Source organism: Epargyreus clarus, unplaced genomic scaffold (genome assembly GCF_041222505.1).
Source record: "Epargyreus clarus isolate Ecla_fem2 unplaced genomic scaffold, WU_Ecla_fem_2.2 ptg000031l, whole genome shotgun sequence".
Classification (NCBI taxonomy): Eukaryota; Metazoa; Arthropoda; class Insecta; order Lepidoptera; family Hesperiidae; genus Epargyreus; species Epargyreus clarus.
In genome coordinates this window covers 9496751-9515595 of record NW_027332236.1, presented here as the reverse complement: position 1 = coordinate 9515595, position 18845 = coordinate 9496751, and the positions used below count along the sequence as shown (strand labels likewise).

The 18845-nt window shown below is 36.1% G+C and overlaps 2 protein-coding genes across 14 annotated transcripts in view; one reads left to right on the top strand and one right to left on the bottom strand.

Annotated features, from left to right (window-relative positions):
- The window catches only part of cher (filamin A protein cher), a 96488-nt gene extending 87010 nt beyond the window's left edge, over positions 1-9478 (top strand). For all 8 annotated transcript variants that reach the window (XM_073089808.1, XM_073089807.1, XM_073089806.1 and 5 more), the window contains 7 exons: positions 1200-1390; positions 4306-4461; positions 5705-5774; positions 6244-6362; positions 7153-7249; positions 7627-7833; positions 8354-9478. In XM_073089808.1, the coding sequence (XP_072945909.1) occupies positions 1200-1390; positions 4306-4461; positions 5705-5774; positions 6244-6362; positions 7153-7249; positions 7627-7833; positions 8354-8538 (1025 nt within the window). In that variant the 3' untranslated portion in view covers positions 8539-9478. The remainder of the gene's footprint in view (positions 1-1199; positions 1391-4305; positions 4462-5704; positions 5775-6243; positions 6363-7152; positions 7250-7626; positions 7834-8353) is intronic.
- A 785-nt stretch (positions 9479-10263) lies between these two features.
- Positions 10264-18845, bottom strand: part of LOC140754665 (zinc finger protein rotund) — a 239842-nt gene continuing 231260 nt past the window's right edge. For all 6 annotated transcript variants that reach the window (XM_073089691.1, XM_073089690.1, XM_073089694.1 and 3 more), the window contains one exon: positions 10264-13969. In XM_073089691.1, the coding sequence (XP_072945792.1) occupies positions 12956-13969 (1014 nt within the window). In that variant the 3' untranslated portion in view covers positions 10264-12955. The remainder of the gene's footprint in view (positions 13970-18845) is intronic.

Below are 18845 nucleotides of genomic sequence, written 5' to 3'. Positions count from 1 at the left end.
GCAACGACCCGCTGGCTACTTAAAACAGAAGAACACATCTAAAAACAATACACTTTTTGTGTCAATCAGTGAAAAAAATGCAAAAAGATGCAAAATAAATCAGTGCCTACCACGAAGATGCGGATAGAAAAAACATAAATGTAGAAATTTGAATTTTTGCTGCGGCTAAAGAAAGAATTATTCTTGACATCGTTAGTTGGTTATACCGATTGACTGACTTGTACTAAGTTACTGCCCTTTCTTGCAATTCAAATTGCGTTTTTGCCCCAATTTTTTCGAGTTTCGTCAAGTTTTTAGAGCACTCCGGCAAATTTATTGGGACATTTGTCGGGCGGTGCGGCAGGTTAAAAGTTAATTTGAACGGTTTTGTGGATTTTGTTTTAAGTTTTATGTAATTTGTACTATAGTGAAATACAGGGAAGGAAATTCTAATTAGTTTTGAAATGTTTTGAAAAATTCCGATGGCTTAACACACGTCATGATACTTTTTATAAATCTTAAATGATAATTTGGGTTCTAACACGTTTCTAAACGGAAAAATATATTTTTTTTATATTTATTTTAATGAGTTACGAACTATTTTAACTATAACTCTTCAAATAAAATTACTAAGTGTCAATGAGATTTCTCTAAAGAGTCTTTCTAAATAGTAGTAGTAGTCTAAGTAGTAGATAAAGTACCTACCTACGAGAATAATCATTTAGATAATCTGATAGGAACTATTTATCTTATCAGAAATTGTTCTGATTCCGTATTAGATTGTAAACGTAGGTGAAGTTTACCGATTCGTACCTACTTCGCACGATGGACTGTAGCTTAAAAGCTTTTTTTGGGCTATAGCTTTTAAGTTATAGTTGACGATACGATATCGCGGTGTAAGAGTCAGATGAACGTATGTACAAAAAATCAAAAATGTTTTATTTCACAAAACGGTCCACAATGTAGTCTTTTATGAAATGGCAAAACGACGTAACGCTATATTCAATATTTTTATTTCAATTTACTGTATATATTATCTCTATTAATAATCTGGTAAAGTTTGAAGTGGCGAATTTTCACACTATTTTTGCTCTCCTGTAAAATTGACAAAATGTAGATACGTTCATCTGACTCTTACACCGCGATATAAGTGGGGTTTACCTCACTTAGCCGGGCTATCCTGCCCAGCAATGCCTCAACTATTTATCTTCTTCTTCCAGGTGAATACCGCATCGGTCTCAAGTTCAACGAGCAGCACATCCCCGACTCGCCGTTCAAGGTGTACATCTCCCCAGCGGTGGGCGACGCTCACCTGCTGGAGGTGGCCCAGTTCCCGGACTCCGCGCAAGTGGACAAGCCCACGCAGTTCTACATCAGGCTGAACGGCGCTAAGGGTAGCTTGAACGGCACGGTGAGTTAATCTTGAAATTGAAGGTGGTAGAACCCTTTGTGGTTCGATTCCGGCGGCACCACCGCCATACCTATTTCTTTCCATTAACAGTAGCACTACCATGAGTTGGCATAGAAACGCCACTATAGAAATAGTAAATAGAAAACTATTGTCATTTTGCTAGTGAATAACATAACTACTATCGTTACGGTATTTCTTGACAACGTCTGTCAAATTAATGACTCATGGGACCGAATTTGTATGGCAATAGATCATAATGACATTCGCTAGCGATTTGATTTCGATAGGTTTTTACGTTACGAGTGGCTCACACTACGGAATTTAGTTCTACGAGTAACCACCAGAGGCGCTGTACAATTTTTCATACATTTATTTTACGCAGTCGCTAGCGAGTAATACTTTTGTGAACTCATGGTAGTGCTACTGTAGTGTTAAGCGCTGCTGTTTGACGGGTGTGGTAAGGGTGACATACTTTTCCGAGGCGTTCCAACTTAGTCCTCAGGGGGTCTACACCTATATTATAAAAACCTATAGGTATGTATACTTATATTTGTACTTGCATATTTCATTCCATAATTAATGAAGCATCAATCAAATTCAAATATTACTTCTATACTAATACTTACTACTATGTAATTGAAATTACCCAATATTTGAAATTTTAATTTCACATCCGGTAAAACCTAAAAGTCTCTTCAATTTTGAAATTTTTCCTACGAAAAGGAGTTTTAAAATCGAAAGCGCTGCGATGAGAGATAAACCTTCAAACTGCTATTTTAAATAATCAAGTTTTAAATGGGATTACTTTAAAATCATACAAATATTATGTCATATAGAAAACAACGTATAATTTATTTGGATTCTGAGATGTGCGGCTAAATTTTGAAAATTCTGAGACACGATATAGCTTCAGTTGGATAGATACAACATTCTAAGACTTTTTCTCTATTCTCTATTATAACACCAACAATTCGCAAATCAGATCCATTCAGCCCATAGCTCCGGCTATTAAATCTTTTATCCATAGTTACACCATACTGGGGTCAGTTGATTTATCGTGAGAACATGATCTGTCCAGCGCCGGGAGATTTATGATGGATAGTATCGTCCACACCCTTGGCAATTTTGATTTTTATACTGTTATATTTTCGGGCCTATTGTACCCAGTAGTCTTGTCGTTGTGTGGAAGTTCTATCAATATTAGTCTTGTTTTCAAAAATAGATGTAATGTAAAGCAAAAATGTAAGTGTCAATTTTTCGATAGCAGATTTCAAGTGATCAAAATTCTAGTATGATTAGATTTTTCAAAAATATTATTAATATTTATAAATATTTTTAAAAATATTATTTTAAAAATAGAGAACACTGAAGCTTGTTAATAGTTAATAAACAATAAAAGTGAGAATCGGTTTACATACGAGTATAAAAGAGAAAAATGTCCATGGGCGGCAGTGACCACTTACTATCAGGTGAACAGCTTCTGTGCCAATTTCTTTATTATAAAAAGTACTTAAAACCCACCTGATAAAATAGGATTTGAACATATAATCGACCTTAGTCAGGATAAGAGGTGATGTCAACCAACGATATGTTGCTACTCAACGATTATTGAAACTCCTCGTACCTATATCGCTTAACTCCCACAACAACTCATCAACCAAGCAAAACAAAGAATATCACGCACTGCAGTGTTGCCATATTCTTAATAAAACATTATCAAGAAGAAAACGTGTTGCCAGCTACGCGGCTGTGCCACAATTTCCTGAAAAAACGCAATAAAACCAACTGACCGCACGTGACCGCTGCCGACGAATAATAACGCAACTTTCATACTAGCGCGTTTTAATCGCCACCGCAATTAAACTTGCACAACACAACGACAAATATTTAGCAACGCTTCCTGTATGATGAAATGTCTTCCTTTTTTATAATATTGGAGTAGCCGACTAGCATGCAGTCCATCTGAGTGTAAGTGGCTATTGTCGCCCATGGACATCTGTAATCAACCGCAGGTAATATAAAATAAGATATTATATCCTACCTGAGGTCACCCACAATAAAGTCGCTACCCCTTAAGACTAAGCTGGAATGCCTCGGAAAAGTATATAGTGTGGTAAGCCACACCCTTCAAACCAGAACACAACAGCGCTTAACACTGCTGTTATTAGGCAGAAAAAGGTGTGGCGTTGGTGCCGCCGGAGCGAACCACAAAGAGTTCTACTTCAAAAATAATCATAACTGTTCAAGAAAAATTGGTTGCAGCTTTTTCTATTTGCGCACGTCAGCTCTTTGCAGTTTTCAGTCGCTAGTATGAAACCGCTGTAAATCATACGCCCGCTCAATAATTTATGACGTTTCAGCCCAAGATGAATATTTGCGGAAGTTGAGCGACGCGTTATAAAAATTGATAATGCTCCACTTTTCCGAACATTTGACTTTGACGGCCCTGTCGGAAAGTTTTTGTTATTTTGAAAATTCTGAGGTTGCTTTAATAGTTGATTTATTTTATTCCTTTCGAAGGATCAGGATAGGATATTTTTAGTTTGACTCTGTTTTAAAGGATGCGGTACTCAGGTTCCTAAGAATGATTGTCTCCTTTCTACACCTATGTATACAATGCCTTACAATGGCATTCAGCTTGAACTATACAAGCTAGTATAGTTACCAACTAGTTACCAATTATCATTAATTTTACCATCACAAATGCGTTGCTATTTCTGACAGATAAGAAATGGCTCAAAAAAGTGTCTGTCCACCGAATCGCATTTTGGTAGCCCGGTGGCCTAAGACCCTCTCTTATTCTAAAAGGAGACCTGTGCCAGCATGGGGACAGTAACGGATTCGCAACAACAACATGACAACATGTGTGATGATGTTGAAAATATCAGATTTTTTGACGTGCCCCTTTGTTCCAGGTGATATCTCCCTCTGGGAAGACCGACGACTGCTTCATCCAGAACATCGATGGGGACCAGTACTCCATCAGGTTCATGCCCAGGGAGAACGGAGTCCACAACATCAATGTGAAGTTCAACGGAGTTCACATACCTGCGTCGCCGTTGAGGATCAAGGTACGTCTTCTAAAGTTTTTTTAAGGATTTAGCTTCTTTTAAGGACTTTTAAGGACTCGTAAGGAAGGAATTTTAAGGACTCTTTCTTTCGATATTCAAAGCTCCATACTTTGATATTTCCGGTGTGACTACGATATGAAGAAAGACGAATACACCAGAATAGATAACTGAATCCATCATTTACACATTTGTCTGGTCAGGATTGAACCTGAAACCCACTGCGTGTCAGACCGCGATGACGGTCGTATAAGTACGCATGTAATAAGTACGTACTGGCTATGATGAAAAGAAGTGGTGAAAGTTTTATCAGTTGAATGAAAGAAAAAAAATGTGAGCCGTCACGGGACGCCTGGCAGATGTGAAACATCGACATTATTTTGTAAAAGTAATATGCAGAAAAGAACATATTGTGATAGGAACTAAATATTTCATAATGATAAAATAAAATATTACGTTCTTTTTCCAGATAACAATGACTATTGAATAAACATTTATTTTCATTAAATACAAAAATTTACGAATTTCGCACAGTCGATTGCGCATGGCGACGCGTCGCCACACCGTACACACTACTGCATATAGACTGTATATATATACCATCGTATAGCGTGGCGACGGTTATACGTGCGGCTATAGATGTTTCACATCAAAAATAAAGAATATCATTTCATTATAGTGTGACTCGGCTATACACTGAGGGATTTGGGCTTACACGACATATTATTTGTGTTGTGAGGTGATATTAAAAAATATTACATTAATGTTACAAGTTATATATTACAAGTCACGCTTAGTTGATGTTCGGTAATTATATATTTAGTTTGACGCTTATGTATTTTTGTTTATTACGATAGAGCCCCAATTAATATAGGGTGCAAAAAATTAAACGGAATGTAAGTCATTTGTTTTTGGATTAAAGTTTTTTCTACATATTATATGTAAAATGGTTTGTTTATTATATATGCTACTAACTGACCCGGTAAACGTTGTGTTGCCATATAAATAAAAAAATGTTAACGGTGAACAACCCTTATCACTTAGGGGTATGAAAAATAAATAGTAGCCGATTCTCAGACCTACTGAATATGCATATAAAATTTGGTGAAAATCGGTAAAGCCGTTTCGGAGGAGTACGGTAACTATCATTGTGACACGAGAATTTTAAATATAAGATATATGATTATATACTATGAAGTTTGTTTTTTGGATTAATGTTTTATTCTACATCTCGTTTCATCATCAGGTCGGTAAAGATGACGCCGATCCCGCGGCCGTCCACGCTCATGGCGCTGGTCTGGGAACTGTGAAGACAGGTAAGTCACAGTCTAGATTTGAAATCACTGATACTAAGATTCCACTAGTTACAACCTTAGAGTATTACTGCTTTAAAGATGCAATATGTCGCTGTGTACTTTATTCCGGAAAGAATCTCCTCTTATTTTAATGAGGCTCTGCAACTTAGTCTTCAAGGTATTTTTTTAGAACATCTCTTCTGGTTTAGACGTGGTGTCAGATATGCAAAGGCAGCAGTGACCTCTTAATTTTAAGAGGAGAAGATTCTTTTCATGTAGCCACATAAAATGACGAAAAAACTTCTTTAACGCCGGCTTTGCATGAACCTATCAATTCGATCTTTGATCAAGTCTGATTTGGACATTTTCATCACCTTATCGTATATTATGTTAAATTTTGCCGAACTGAATTATGCTCTTGAAAAATTAGTACGTCAAATTAATGGGCCAATATTATAACTGAACATACATCACATTTTAATATGTGTAGGTGCGAAGACTGACCTGATCATTGACACCTGTAACGCTGGAGCTGGCATCCTGGCTGTCACCATGGACGGCCCTTCAAGAGTTGCCATGGACTGCACAGAAGTTGAGGAAGGATACAAGGTATGTTCACTGTTGTAGCAAATATTATTATTATCCGTATTTTAAGAATGCACCGTGGTCCTTTGGTAGCACCATCGTAAGGGAGGTAACACATAAGCGAACAGATTGAGGCCACAATCGATGATAGTCTTACCTAAGTCTCTAGTCTAGCTCTTGCATAAACTCCCTTAAATATACTTTTTTTTGTTTTTTTTTTTTATAATATAGGAGTAGCAGACAAAGGTAAGTTGCTACTGCCGCCCATGGACATCTGTAATCAATCCCAGATAGGATTAGATATTCCTACCTGAGATCGGCCACAGATGCGCCGCTACCCCTGAGGACTAAGCTGGAACACCTCGAAAACGTATGTCTCCCTTACCACACCCTTCACCAGAAAACAGCAGCGCGTAACACTGCTGCAATTATTGCTACTGCACTGCACTGTTATTAGGCAGAAATAGGTGTGGCGATGGTGCCGCCGGAGTCGAATCACAAAGGGTTCTACCACCTTCAGCTTACCTAACTCTCTAGTCTAACTCGTGCATAAACTCCCTTAAATATACTTTTGTCTTATATTAGCATTAAGCATGTTGTGATTTGGTTTTAAGGATAGTAAGACTTCAATGACACGTTTTAACTTAGTTTTCTCTAGGAAACACATCACATAACATTACCATAATTCAGATATAGGTTTCCTGATGGTTCACTGTACTTCTACTGTCCTTGGATAAGAAGAGCTCTGAATTAATAAAAATGATATTTTCCTATTATAGAAGTATTAAGAGTCATGTTAATATTCATATATCAGGTGCGCTACACGCCGCTTGCTCCAGGGTTTTACTACATGAGCATCAAGTACAATGGGCACCATATCGTTGGTTCTCCCTTCAAAATCGAGGCTACTGGTAAGTTCGCAACCATAAGTAAGACTTAGAAGGTCTACAGTTTGACAAATCTTCTCTGTATCCTCCTGATTCTGTTAAATTTAAGTAACTATTTCACTTGCTTTGGAAAAAATGGACTATTGTTATCTCATAGAAAAAATAATGTTTCTATATTTCTCATATAATGTCAAAAAAATTGATGTCAGCACATACAATTTTTTTTGTTCAGTATTCCAAATTTTATCTGCCTCATTAAGACTTTGTCACACCAAGCAAGTACTGTTTCTTTTGCGTGCTTTAAATACCAATCTTTTCCGAGAAGACATTATTCCGAAAAATACTCTTTCCAAAAAATCTCGTTAAAAACATGTTACGTTAAAATAACTTTTAACTTCCAGGTGACAATTTAGCCGAGGTTGGTGCACAAGAAACCTCCTCAGTGACAGTGGAGACAGTCCAGAAGGTATCGAAGGCAGCAGCGAAGCAGGGCCCCGTGCTGCCACACTTCAAGTCCGACGCCACCAAGGTCACCAGCAAGGGAATGGGCTTGAAGAAAGCGTATCTGAACAAGCATAACCAGTTTACTGTACACGCAGGCGATGCGGGTATGTTTTTTTTTTCAAATTAAAGTAACTGGTGACCATAGTATTCAAATAGACTTCGATTTGTCGGAAATATATGAGTTGCTAAATTGACTACCATGGCCTTCAAATAGATCCATAACACTGCTATTTTAAAGTATAGTTGTAAAATGCTAGTGCCAGCGCAGTCAAACTACGAAGGTTTATTTCATAAACTGTTTGATTTGGATTTAATATACCTTAGTTAGTTAATCCTTATCATAGAAGCTCCTGTTTTGGAAAGGTATACTTCTGTGTAACATGTTAATTCGTAATAATACAAAGAATCCCCTGAAATTTTTCAAACATTATCGTTCTTAACCAAATTGCATTTTCTATATTTTTGGGTAATCCAAATCACTTTTTACAAATCGATATGTATTAGCCTATTATTTTTTATTCTTTCTTTTCGTTGTCGGTTTTGATTTTCCTATTTATTTAAGTATCTTCTAGAATTGGTAAACTTTTACTCCGATGGAATATTTACTTAGTTTCTTTCTTCCAGGCAACAATCTCCTCTACGTCGGTATCTACGGCCCCAAGGGTCCATGCGACGAGATCCAGCTGAAGCACAAGGGCAAGAACAACTATGAGTGCTGGTACGTCGTGAGGGACAGGGGAGAGTACATCGTCATCGTCAAGTGGGGTGATGACCATATCCCCGGATCTCCATACAAGGTCGAGGTCTAAATCCAAAAACAGCAGCATCAGCAGTCCAGTTTGGTAGTTAATTTAGTTTGGATATCATTTGGAATAAATTTTGGAAATTGGTCTAGTCAAATCGTAGGTTTTTTTGGAAACTTAAAATGTGTGGTTAAATTTGTCTTAGACTGCGTATGCTGCTGTAAACCCTTTATTTAAATTAAGGGTTGCCATCAAATGGATTACGAAAACGATTATTTTAGTACTTAGTCATTATTGTCGTTACACAATTGATCTCGGAGCTGATCTGAATGACGTTTCTTCTAGCCGGTCTTTTCGTAATCCATTCCTTTGTGTTTGTTTTTGTTCCTTCAGTGTCGTTTACTTTTCAATATCGTATAGCATATCTGTATCTGCTATATCTGTAGCATTTTTGGAATTTCTTATACCTTTTATATGCGTATTATTAGTAATCGTACCAGTTTTTGATTATATGATTCTCGTTTAGTAATTAGGGCGACTAAATGACAATACATATAATGTAATTTACAAAATATTCCCTTTTATTTTTAAGTTAAGAAGCAATTTATTGATCAAAAACGTTTAGCGAATTCCAGTCTGTCCTTTTGTTATTGTAGATCTTCTGCGATTTTTTGTATAAAAATCGTTCATGAAGATTTTCCTTATTATGAATTCGCTTATAGTTTGGATTAAGGCTGCCCAGACGAAAGATTTTGGATTTACCCCATTTAATTCAGTACTAACATTTCCCTGGAAATCTCTGTCTGTTGGTGGCTTTATGTTTTTATAAATTGCATCTTATTTTTGTATATCATTAAGTGACTACGCTTTCTAATTTTGAATGGTTTGTGCTGTATGAGTTTTACCTACGTAGGTAGAATGACCCCGTGTATTGTAAATACCTATTATAAGTACCTATTTAATGTATTATTTGCGACTGTTAACTAAATAAAACGAGGAAAGTTCACCATGACTTTTATTTACTTTTGTATAGTTAAGTGGCATCTGCTGCTCATAATAGTCCTATCTTAGGTCGACAACAGATACGTTGCTTGCTACCTCTGAGGACTAAAGTGGAAACCCACGCATAAGTCAATCAACACTTAACACTGCTCTTATAAGGCCTCTATAGTCTCACCACTAATTGTTTTTAGTTTTACTGTTATCAACTATACAAACTATAAATGTATCAATAATACAAAAGGCAGTGATAGCCTAGTGGTTAAGAATCTCGGCCTCTCGATCGAGGGGCCGAGGTTCAAATCCCAGGCACTCACCTCTAATTTTTCGAAAATATGTGTGTATTAGAAATTAATTATCACTTGATAAACGGTGAAGGAAAACATCGCGAGGAAACCTGCATACCTGAGATTTATATAAAAATCTTAAAGGTATGTGAAGTCTACCAATACGCACTTTGCCAACGTGGATTATGACCTAATCCTTCTCATTATGAGAGGAGCCCCGTGCCCAGCAGTGTGACAATAATGGGTTGTTGATGATAGTTAAGTGGCAACTGCGCCCATAATAGTATAAGTCTTAGGTCGAAAAAAGATACGTTGCTACCTTTGAGGACTAAAGTGGAACACCACGCATAAGTCTCTCTAACACTTAACACTGTTGTTATAAGGCAGGTCTCTATAATCAAACCACAAACTGTTTTTAGTTTTACTGTTATCAACTGCTTCGAATTGGTTTTATTTATCTACGAGTTCTTAAAAATACAGGTTCAGGGTGTAAATAAAATAAATATTATTCTTGGCATAGTTGTAATTAATTTTTAATCAATTTTAAGTAACAAAAAAGATTCCGCTCACTTTTATCTATTATCTTAAACGGGAACGCTAGACAAAGCGAAACTATCGTAAAACGAAATTACTTACAAAAATATGTATTCAATCATAATAATAAGTTTACACTTAACTAAACAAAAATCAATTACAATATCACATTTCTACTTACAATAGAGAGATATTGGCGATCTTATTCCCTTAAAACCGAAGAAATAAACTTTTGGATAAACTCTTGGCTCATTGTCATGTCATCAACTATACATAAAAGTGCAAGCACTATTAATAAAACAATTCGGAAGAGATAATATTGCCGTAAATTACCATAAAAACAATGTACCATGATTTGTACAAGAACTTAAACTTAGCTTTTGGCTAAATTTGTGACGTAAGACAGACGGCTTTCGACGATTCCTAAGGAACCCAACGTCCAGATCACAAATAACCACAACCTAATAATTTATAACCTAATCAAAGATCCATAGCAAATTAATTTAGACGAAAGTGTTTCGAAAAATACTCGCCTCCAATCCGTTTCCTATCACATTTTCTTTTATTCTTTAACCACTACTTCGTTTCGAGTTAAGAAAAACAAATCAACAATTTCGTATACTTCAAATTAGTCTAAATTAACACGCTTGTTGATCACAATCGACTTTATAAAGTAGCCAATATCTTCATTACTTTCTTAAATATTATCTACCTTATAAAATTTTCCCCATTTGCTTTCCCGTTGGTTTTCTTCATTAACTACTATTAGCTACCTATTATTACCAAAATAAACACTATATGATTGAACAAAAACATGTTTCGATGTATTTTATCCAGTTTATTGCTTTCCGATATTTTTAATACAGAATTAAGTTCATTCTTGACAATTTTTTCGATTTTGATCAACAAGTACTGAACAAAATTTAACGGAAAATTTAACGGTTAAGTACAAACAAGATAGTTGGATTCACCAACTTAAATTTCATACTCCGATGTCACTTTTCAAAAAATTTTAAAGTAAAAAAAGTGATATACAAATATTTTAGAATACTATAGATATAATTCCGTTTCCAGCTACCAGATGTCACCTTACGCCTAATAAAATTGAGCATAAGCAGTTTAGAATAAAAAAAATCAATAAATTTCAAGTTCTCAAAAGTTATTTACAAAATATGTACATGTGCCTTCATCAGTACGAATGAAATTGAAAAAAAGTGATTTTGGCCACCCGTTGATTTTTACAATTTATTTTTACAAGGGCGCATAGAAAATGTATTCAGCCTTCAAGTTGTAAAAATAGATGATTCCGTTAAAATTATTAATTAAAATTATTTCATTAACACGAGAATCTTACACAAAACCATCAGTTAAGTACAAAATTATATAAATTAATTCATAGATAAACTTATAATAACGTTTATTAACAGACTTATTATTGAGGCGTTCCAACTTGTAGATCTGTTTTGTTGTAAAATACAAATTTTTATTGATATTTCATTGACATAAAAGACACGACAACCATAGTTACATGTTAACATAGATACAAGATAAGTACAATGAACCTGAAGGAAGACCACATTTTCTAAAACTGTACAAATTATAACCTAATCCAAGTGCGTTAGATACTGAAATCACTAAATAAAATATTCGATCTAAGTAGGAACTGAGTGCTAATGTGGTGTTAAGAGATCTGCGTCTAGCATAGGTTTATCTTAAAGAATACTTTCAAATGCAACAGAAGAATGTACCACCGAAGAACAAAGAGAAGGAATAAGGACTTAATTTAAAACATATCGATAAATTATTTTGTTATCCCGATATTGATCTAATAACGATGCCTTTCAAGTCCTCTATACTCTACGGTAGCACTAGTGATTGAAACACATTCTATTTTATCGATATTTTATGTAATTTGTCAGGAACTCCCATTTTACATCAATATAACATCGCATATACAAAATCGAAGAAAATATAAAAAAAATATAATTTGGCAGATAAAATGTGATGCAAGTTCACTAAAAGACTTCGAATGTAAAATGTAACGCTAGAAAGTAAAATAGGATATATTCAGTACTTAGGTACGTTAAAGGTCGAAATTGTGAAATTCACAGGGCACCTAGAAATTTATTATGCTTAGAAAGCCGTTTTTATTATGCATTTATTATTATTTATGTATTTATTAAATTTCAAGGTGAACAATTTCAGGAAACATTATTGCTGATTACTATCACTCCTTGCTAAGAATTAGTTTTTCGTAAAGCCAGCACAAGTCAGTCTAGAATAAATTTCCTTTGTAAATTTCTTGTAAACCGGTTGTTATTCAAATCATCCAAATACGATCCTAGTTAACCAATAGTTAGTTACTGTGCTTCAACCAAAACTAATTAATAACCGATACCATTCACTTATGATTCATTATTTGAAATCACATTTCATACATTTGTTATCTACTCAAAATTCAGAGTATTTATACACAATATCGATATAAGTCTAAAACATGAATTTCGCTTCACTAACGATAAACGAATTTCGTATTTCATACATTCATAATACCACTGTCTTCGAGAGCGAGATTCTAAACATTTTTAATAATATTTCGTTACTTTAAAGTCTAATAATACCATCATAAGTACTAGTGTTACTACTGGGGAACGGCAAGGAAGTTACTGCTTGTCTTTGTGAGCTAGGGAGTGAGGCAGGATGTGTTCAGCGGGGAGGAGTGCCGAGGGTTGGTGAGCGTAGTTCCGTATTTGATGTAGCGATATCAGTTGGTTGGGGAAGGAGTTCGGCTGCTGCTTTCCTTGCTGGAAATGTAGCGGGTCGTAGAGGTAAGGTCGCGTGGGCAGCGCGCTGTGATGGGAGAGACCGTTGAGGTGTGGGGCCATCGAGTTGATCGGCGTGAACGCAGAGTTCGCCGCAGACGACACCGGGGGCTGGATGCGGTCGTCCTGGCTCTCGTGCTGCGTGAACAGGGCCCGCTGCTGCTGAAGCTGCTGCTCGTGGTGATCATCGCTCTCCCTTTGTTGATGATATCCTCCCTCATCCGACATGTGAGCCGCTGAGTCCGGGCTCACTTTGGGCCAATACGGGTGTTCAGCGAACGGAGCCGCGGTCGGTGCAGCCGCCGCCAAAGACCTGTTTAGACCACTCAACCCCAATGCGGATATAGGTGGCCGCTTATCTGCTCTCTCGGCGTGCTTATTCATGTGCTTACTTAAGTACGTCTCTTGAGTGTAGCTCTTGCCGCAATACTGACAGATGTGGGTCTTGAGATGCTTGGACTCCTTGTGTTTAGGAATGTGTTCGAGAAGGTCCTTCTCGTGCGTAAAGCACTTGTAGCAGGAGTTGCATTTGAAGGGCTTGTCGGTTTGGTGGCAGCGGCTGTGGCTTTGGAGGTTCGAGAGTTGCGAGAAGGCCTTCGTGCAGCCAATCTGGGTGCAGCGGTACGGCTTGTCACCTGTGTGCGTACGGATGTGCTGCTGCAAGTGAGACAGTTGGGTGAACTTGCGCTGGCAGATCTCGCAGCGGTACGGCTTGATTCCTAAGTGGATGCGGGAGTGTTGCGCCAGGTACGACGAGTTGGCGAACGCCTTCGGGCATTGCGTGCAGCGGTAGGGCTTCGCCTCTCGGAGGTGGATCTGCGTGTGCAGCTGGAGGTCTGCTTTGGAACCGAACACCTGGAATAACGAGAGAAAAAACCGTTAATATTTTATTCGTATTGAACACGCTTTAAATTGGGTTCAGTTTGAAGAAAACGAAGATAACTGTTGCGAGTCTTTATTTCCGATTACATATTTTAAATAGTTTATTTAACAAAAACTAGTAGTTCTATATCAAATGTTTACAAAAAGTAGCACTTAAAATTTGCAATAGCTCATGCATAACTATCACATAATAGGCAAACATGACTTGTAGACACGCATTAGCGTACGACAATAAGGTGTAAAAAGTCGCAAGTAAATAAACGCAAGCATGTAACTGCTTAAAATTCATCATCGGGCTCATCAGAAAGTGAATTTTGCCCTTGGACGACATCCGCAGGTAGCCGGAACAAATTGTACTCGTTGCGGGCGAAACAACTATTTTTTATTTGCCCAAGAGACGAAGACGGTAATAAAGGCAGGATGCCACCTTCACGGCGTTTTTCACGCACCTCGATCAGCAACACTTCCTCAAAGTTAATCTACTGCCCGATCCGCGTAATTATGTTTAAAATTCGTTACGTTTTACCGAATGCATAATCTGTTGTTTAAAGTTTGTTGATGGTATTTGCACTATTAATTGAACTATGTATTCAAGTATTATGTATGGACTATGTATACAAGTGTAAGATTCAGCCCATTTTCGCATGAGCTGAGATTGGTATGCGCGTGCCAGCAAGTACATCTATAATAGAACGCCGGCACTCTTCGCACATTCAAAAGGCTGTTTCGGAACAACATTGATACTCATTGTGATATTCCAAATTAGTTTCTGAGCTGAAACCCGCTCGTCATCCTACCGACACGTTTTATTCGCCGCCCAACAATGAAACTATGGGCCACGTTCCTTCGGGCACCGAATCTATTGCTGATGAAACACGACTCAATTTCAACTCGTCAATCGAATTTTATTATCGCAATCGAGTCGATATTAATCTTGGGGCAACAGCAAATAGAGCTCAAATTACGTCATCATCCTTCGATAGTGGTCGTCGAAATCTGCTTAGCAATGAATGGATTTTAAAGTGTCCGTGATTCGGTCACGGGTGCAAATGATTCTGATCTCTGGCCGGTTGATTTTAGAGATGATAATGTTGATGTTGAAGAGATGGCTGCGGGACGACTTAGTTTACTAGAGCTATAGGATACGGTAGCACGTCGCATGACTTGACAGAAACGCGAGACACGAACGCGATTGGTCACAGCCTGAACATAATTAAAGTTTGGAGCACTACTTAATGGCATGAGGCTGGAAATTCGAGGTGGTGGCTGACTTTTAATAGGACTTCGTGAAGGATCGATTCACCGCAAAGGAATCTGTGTTAAATTGAAGTATTATAGTACAACTTCCGATGCGGTCGGTGGTTTTCGATGTATATAAACTACAATACAATTACGTTCAGTTACTCACACACTGAAGCAACGACTAAAACAAAACTAACACATTACAACATAGTAAAAACATAAAACAAATTGATCAATTTGTTTCACTAATAGCATTAATGATTTATGGAAGCACATTAAACACTTAATTGAAACGCAGGCAGAAAAAACACACGAAAAAGCGTCAAAAGAACGTAGTAAGAAAAAAAATACGACAAGAAACCATAATAAATAAGTTGGATTGTCAAACACAACGGCACATGAACGGTAAACGATTTAAGACAGTCTGTGAGGTCATTTATTTAAAGAACTTATGAAAAGATTTAGTTAATAACTATTCTATGTTAAAGTGCAATTAATTTGACAAAAACCAAACAAAAAAAGAATTCCTGTTTTTGGTTTTGGTTCGGTTCTGGTAATGATGACCAAGATTGTCTTACAATCGAGCCACCAACCTCATGATCAGAGGCCACCAGCAGACCCCACTGGGTAGGATCGCTAGCACTCCTCGGGTACCGGAACCCTGGGTCACTTGGATCCAGGGGGTCCGAAATTGTCTTTTTCCTGCCACGCCTATCACCACTTCCTGGCACCTGGTTAATTACGTAAATTTTGACTGGTTTTGCCAATTATCTGTACATATTTAAGAGATTCACATGATTAGTCAACATTACATGTAAGGTTTAACGACAACACAGAGACAGACATACGACGCACACACAGTTAAAGAAAACTACAAATTAGTGAATGATAAGATGACCTGCAACCTACATGATTCTGAATACTAAAAGATATAAACAATAAAGTGAACACGACACAAATACAAGACGAAAACGTTGCAACCGTCGAAAAGAGGATATAAGTACAGAAAACTGATCTTAACAAGGATTAACAAGGATTCAATAATAGAAGACCTAAATAATACCACAAAAATGACACTAGCACAGAATAATCATCAAGGAACAATTAGAATATTAGAAACTGACTCAAAATACCTGAGATTTAGAGGAAGCGAACTTAAAATCATTACGACGAGTTACTTCATTATTACATACAACAAAGAATATAACATTCAATTGATATTAGGTTAAGCATTGGTCGCTATTAAGACACTTGTGACAGCATTTATGAAACACATGTTCAAGTAAGGATTTCGATTCCATGTCTTCTTTTGACAGAGATTTTGAGCCCGTAAACCCGGAGGTTGTAAGAAGGGTCAAGGGATTAATGAGGGTATTAAGGGTGGTTATTCATTATGACACATTTTACACTGACCCCTTAAGGAAAAATAGCGAGCACGTCATCTCGAGGGGTGGTTATTTGTCTTGTTTTTATCTCAAAATGTATTGCTTTAGATTAGGAATAATAAATCGTTGTTTTTTACGTATTTGTACTTATGGTTTGTTGTTTGATTTTAAACTTTTGTTTTGGTGCAATCGGCTTCTTTTTTAGGCTCTTTAGTATGAGATTTTACTATTTTGTATTATAAAATATTGAATTTGTGTTACGATTCCTACATAATTATATTAATATAGTGTCTATATTCATTATAAAGTGTGTAAAAATATATGATTATTCAAAACCTAAATAAAATTATGAATTTAGCTCTTAAGTCCAACAGATGGCGCTAATATAATATTTTGTAATATTTGAATTTAAAGAGAGGTAATATTTATATTATGTAAAATTACTACAACATTTTTACTTGCATAAGGTGTTAAATATAAATGATAAAATTACGCAATGTAATATTACTTAGACGACCATATTTAAATATTAGTAATTTAGCAATAAAATTATTTCAACTATTAAATTTATTTTTAAGCATATCTTGTATTGACGAAATAATTTCAAATAATTGCGTTGAAAATATAAGAATATCAATCAATCAATAACAATTTAATTATTGACAAAAATAAATATATGTTATTCTAGAGATTTTGGTATGATTTTAAATCAATAATTCAATCAATAAGAATAAGAATTTAGGAATTCTATAGATTTTAATTTGCTTTTTACAAGAAAATTACTTAAATGAGCAAAGTTAATAAAGTCAAGTTTTTATAAATAATATATTATTGTATTAGTTGTTGTATATAAATACTATTGGCAATACTTATAGGTAGATTCTTTAAACACATTTCTTTAGACAAAATGGAGGGTGGCAAAAAGGGGTCCCGACTGGCCGGCTACCGTTTTTGTTGTCATCCAAAATTATTATAAATCGGTAGCATACTTCAGCTGTTTATCTGGGTATACGGCCTGAGGCATTCCCCTAATAAGGCATAGTTTTTGCTCAACGGGATTATTCTAAATCCCTAGATGGCGTTTCTGGGTCTTTTCTAACTTTGAAAAATTGAACGATTAATCCCGGATTTGCAAAAATATATTCTCGGTTTAAAAAAAATAAAAAGTAAATAATTAGTACGAATACTTATAGGATACAAATAGGTACGATACAAATACGTATATGATTACATACGTATGGGAAATACATACAAATACGTATATACGTATGGGATACTTTACGCTTTTACGGAATAAATTCTGGGTAAGCTTTTACCTTCAAAATACATAGAGTTAAAAATAAAAGGGTCTAACCTAAAAATACGGCATAAGGTCCACTTAAATCTATTTTAGATTCAGTCAGGAATTTTCAGTTTTGTACTTTCCTATATATGTGAGGGCGACCTCATTTAGGCTTTCAATCTTATCTGGGATTGATTATAGATGTCCATTGGCAGCAGTAGTCATCAGGTCGACTGCATGCTTTTTAGCTACTTCCATTACAAAAAAGATAATCATGATCATTTCGATTAATATTTTAGACATGTTAAGTGAAATGTGACAAATATACACGAATAAGCATCCACAACCGGCTTAACTAGTCGGACATGTTCGTAAGGATGTACTTTATCTCATTTGAGTGACGGTTAGATTTGTACGGTATTACAGTTTTAAGGGTTTATCTTATATATAAAATTCTCGTGTCACAATGTTAGTTACCGTACTCCTCCGAAAGGGCTTTACCGATTTTCACCAAATTTTATATGCATATTCAGTAGGTCTGAGAATCGGCTACTATCTATTTTTCATACCCACTTAGGGGTATGAAAAATAGATAGTAGCCGATTAACAACCGATAAGGGTTGTTCACCCTTAACATTTTTTTTATTTATATGGCAACACAATGTTTGCCGGGTCAGATAGTTTTAGTATGAAATATTGTATGCATAGGGGTGATTTCATAAGAACGCGCTAAATAATTCCAAATTTTACTTAATGATATATTTTTAAATGTATGTTTATTTATAGGTAATTCTGTAGAATAATTTAAGTATACCTAGGTAATACTTATTTACACTAAAATTAAATATATGTTACGTCACACATCCTAATTTTGATATAACTTAACTACCCTAATAACTTGTGACCCGCGTGGCGGAGCGGTCACCATACCGGTCTGACG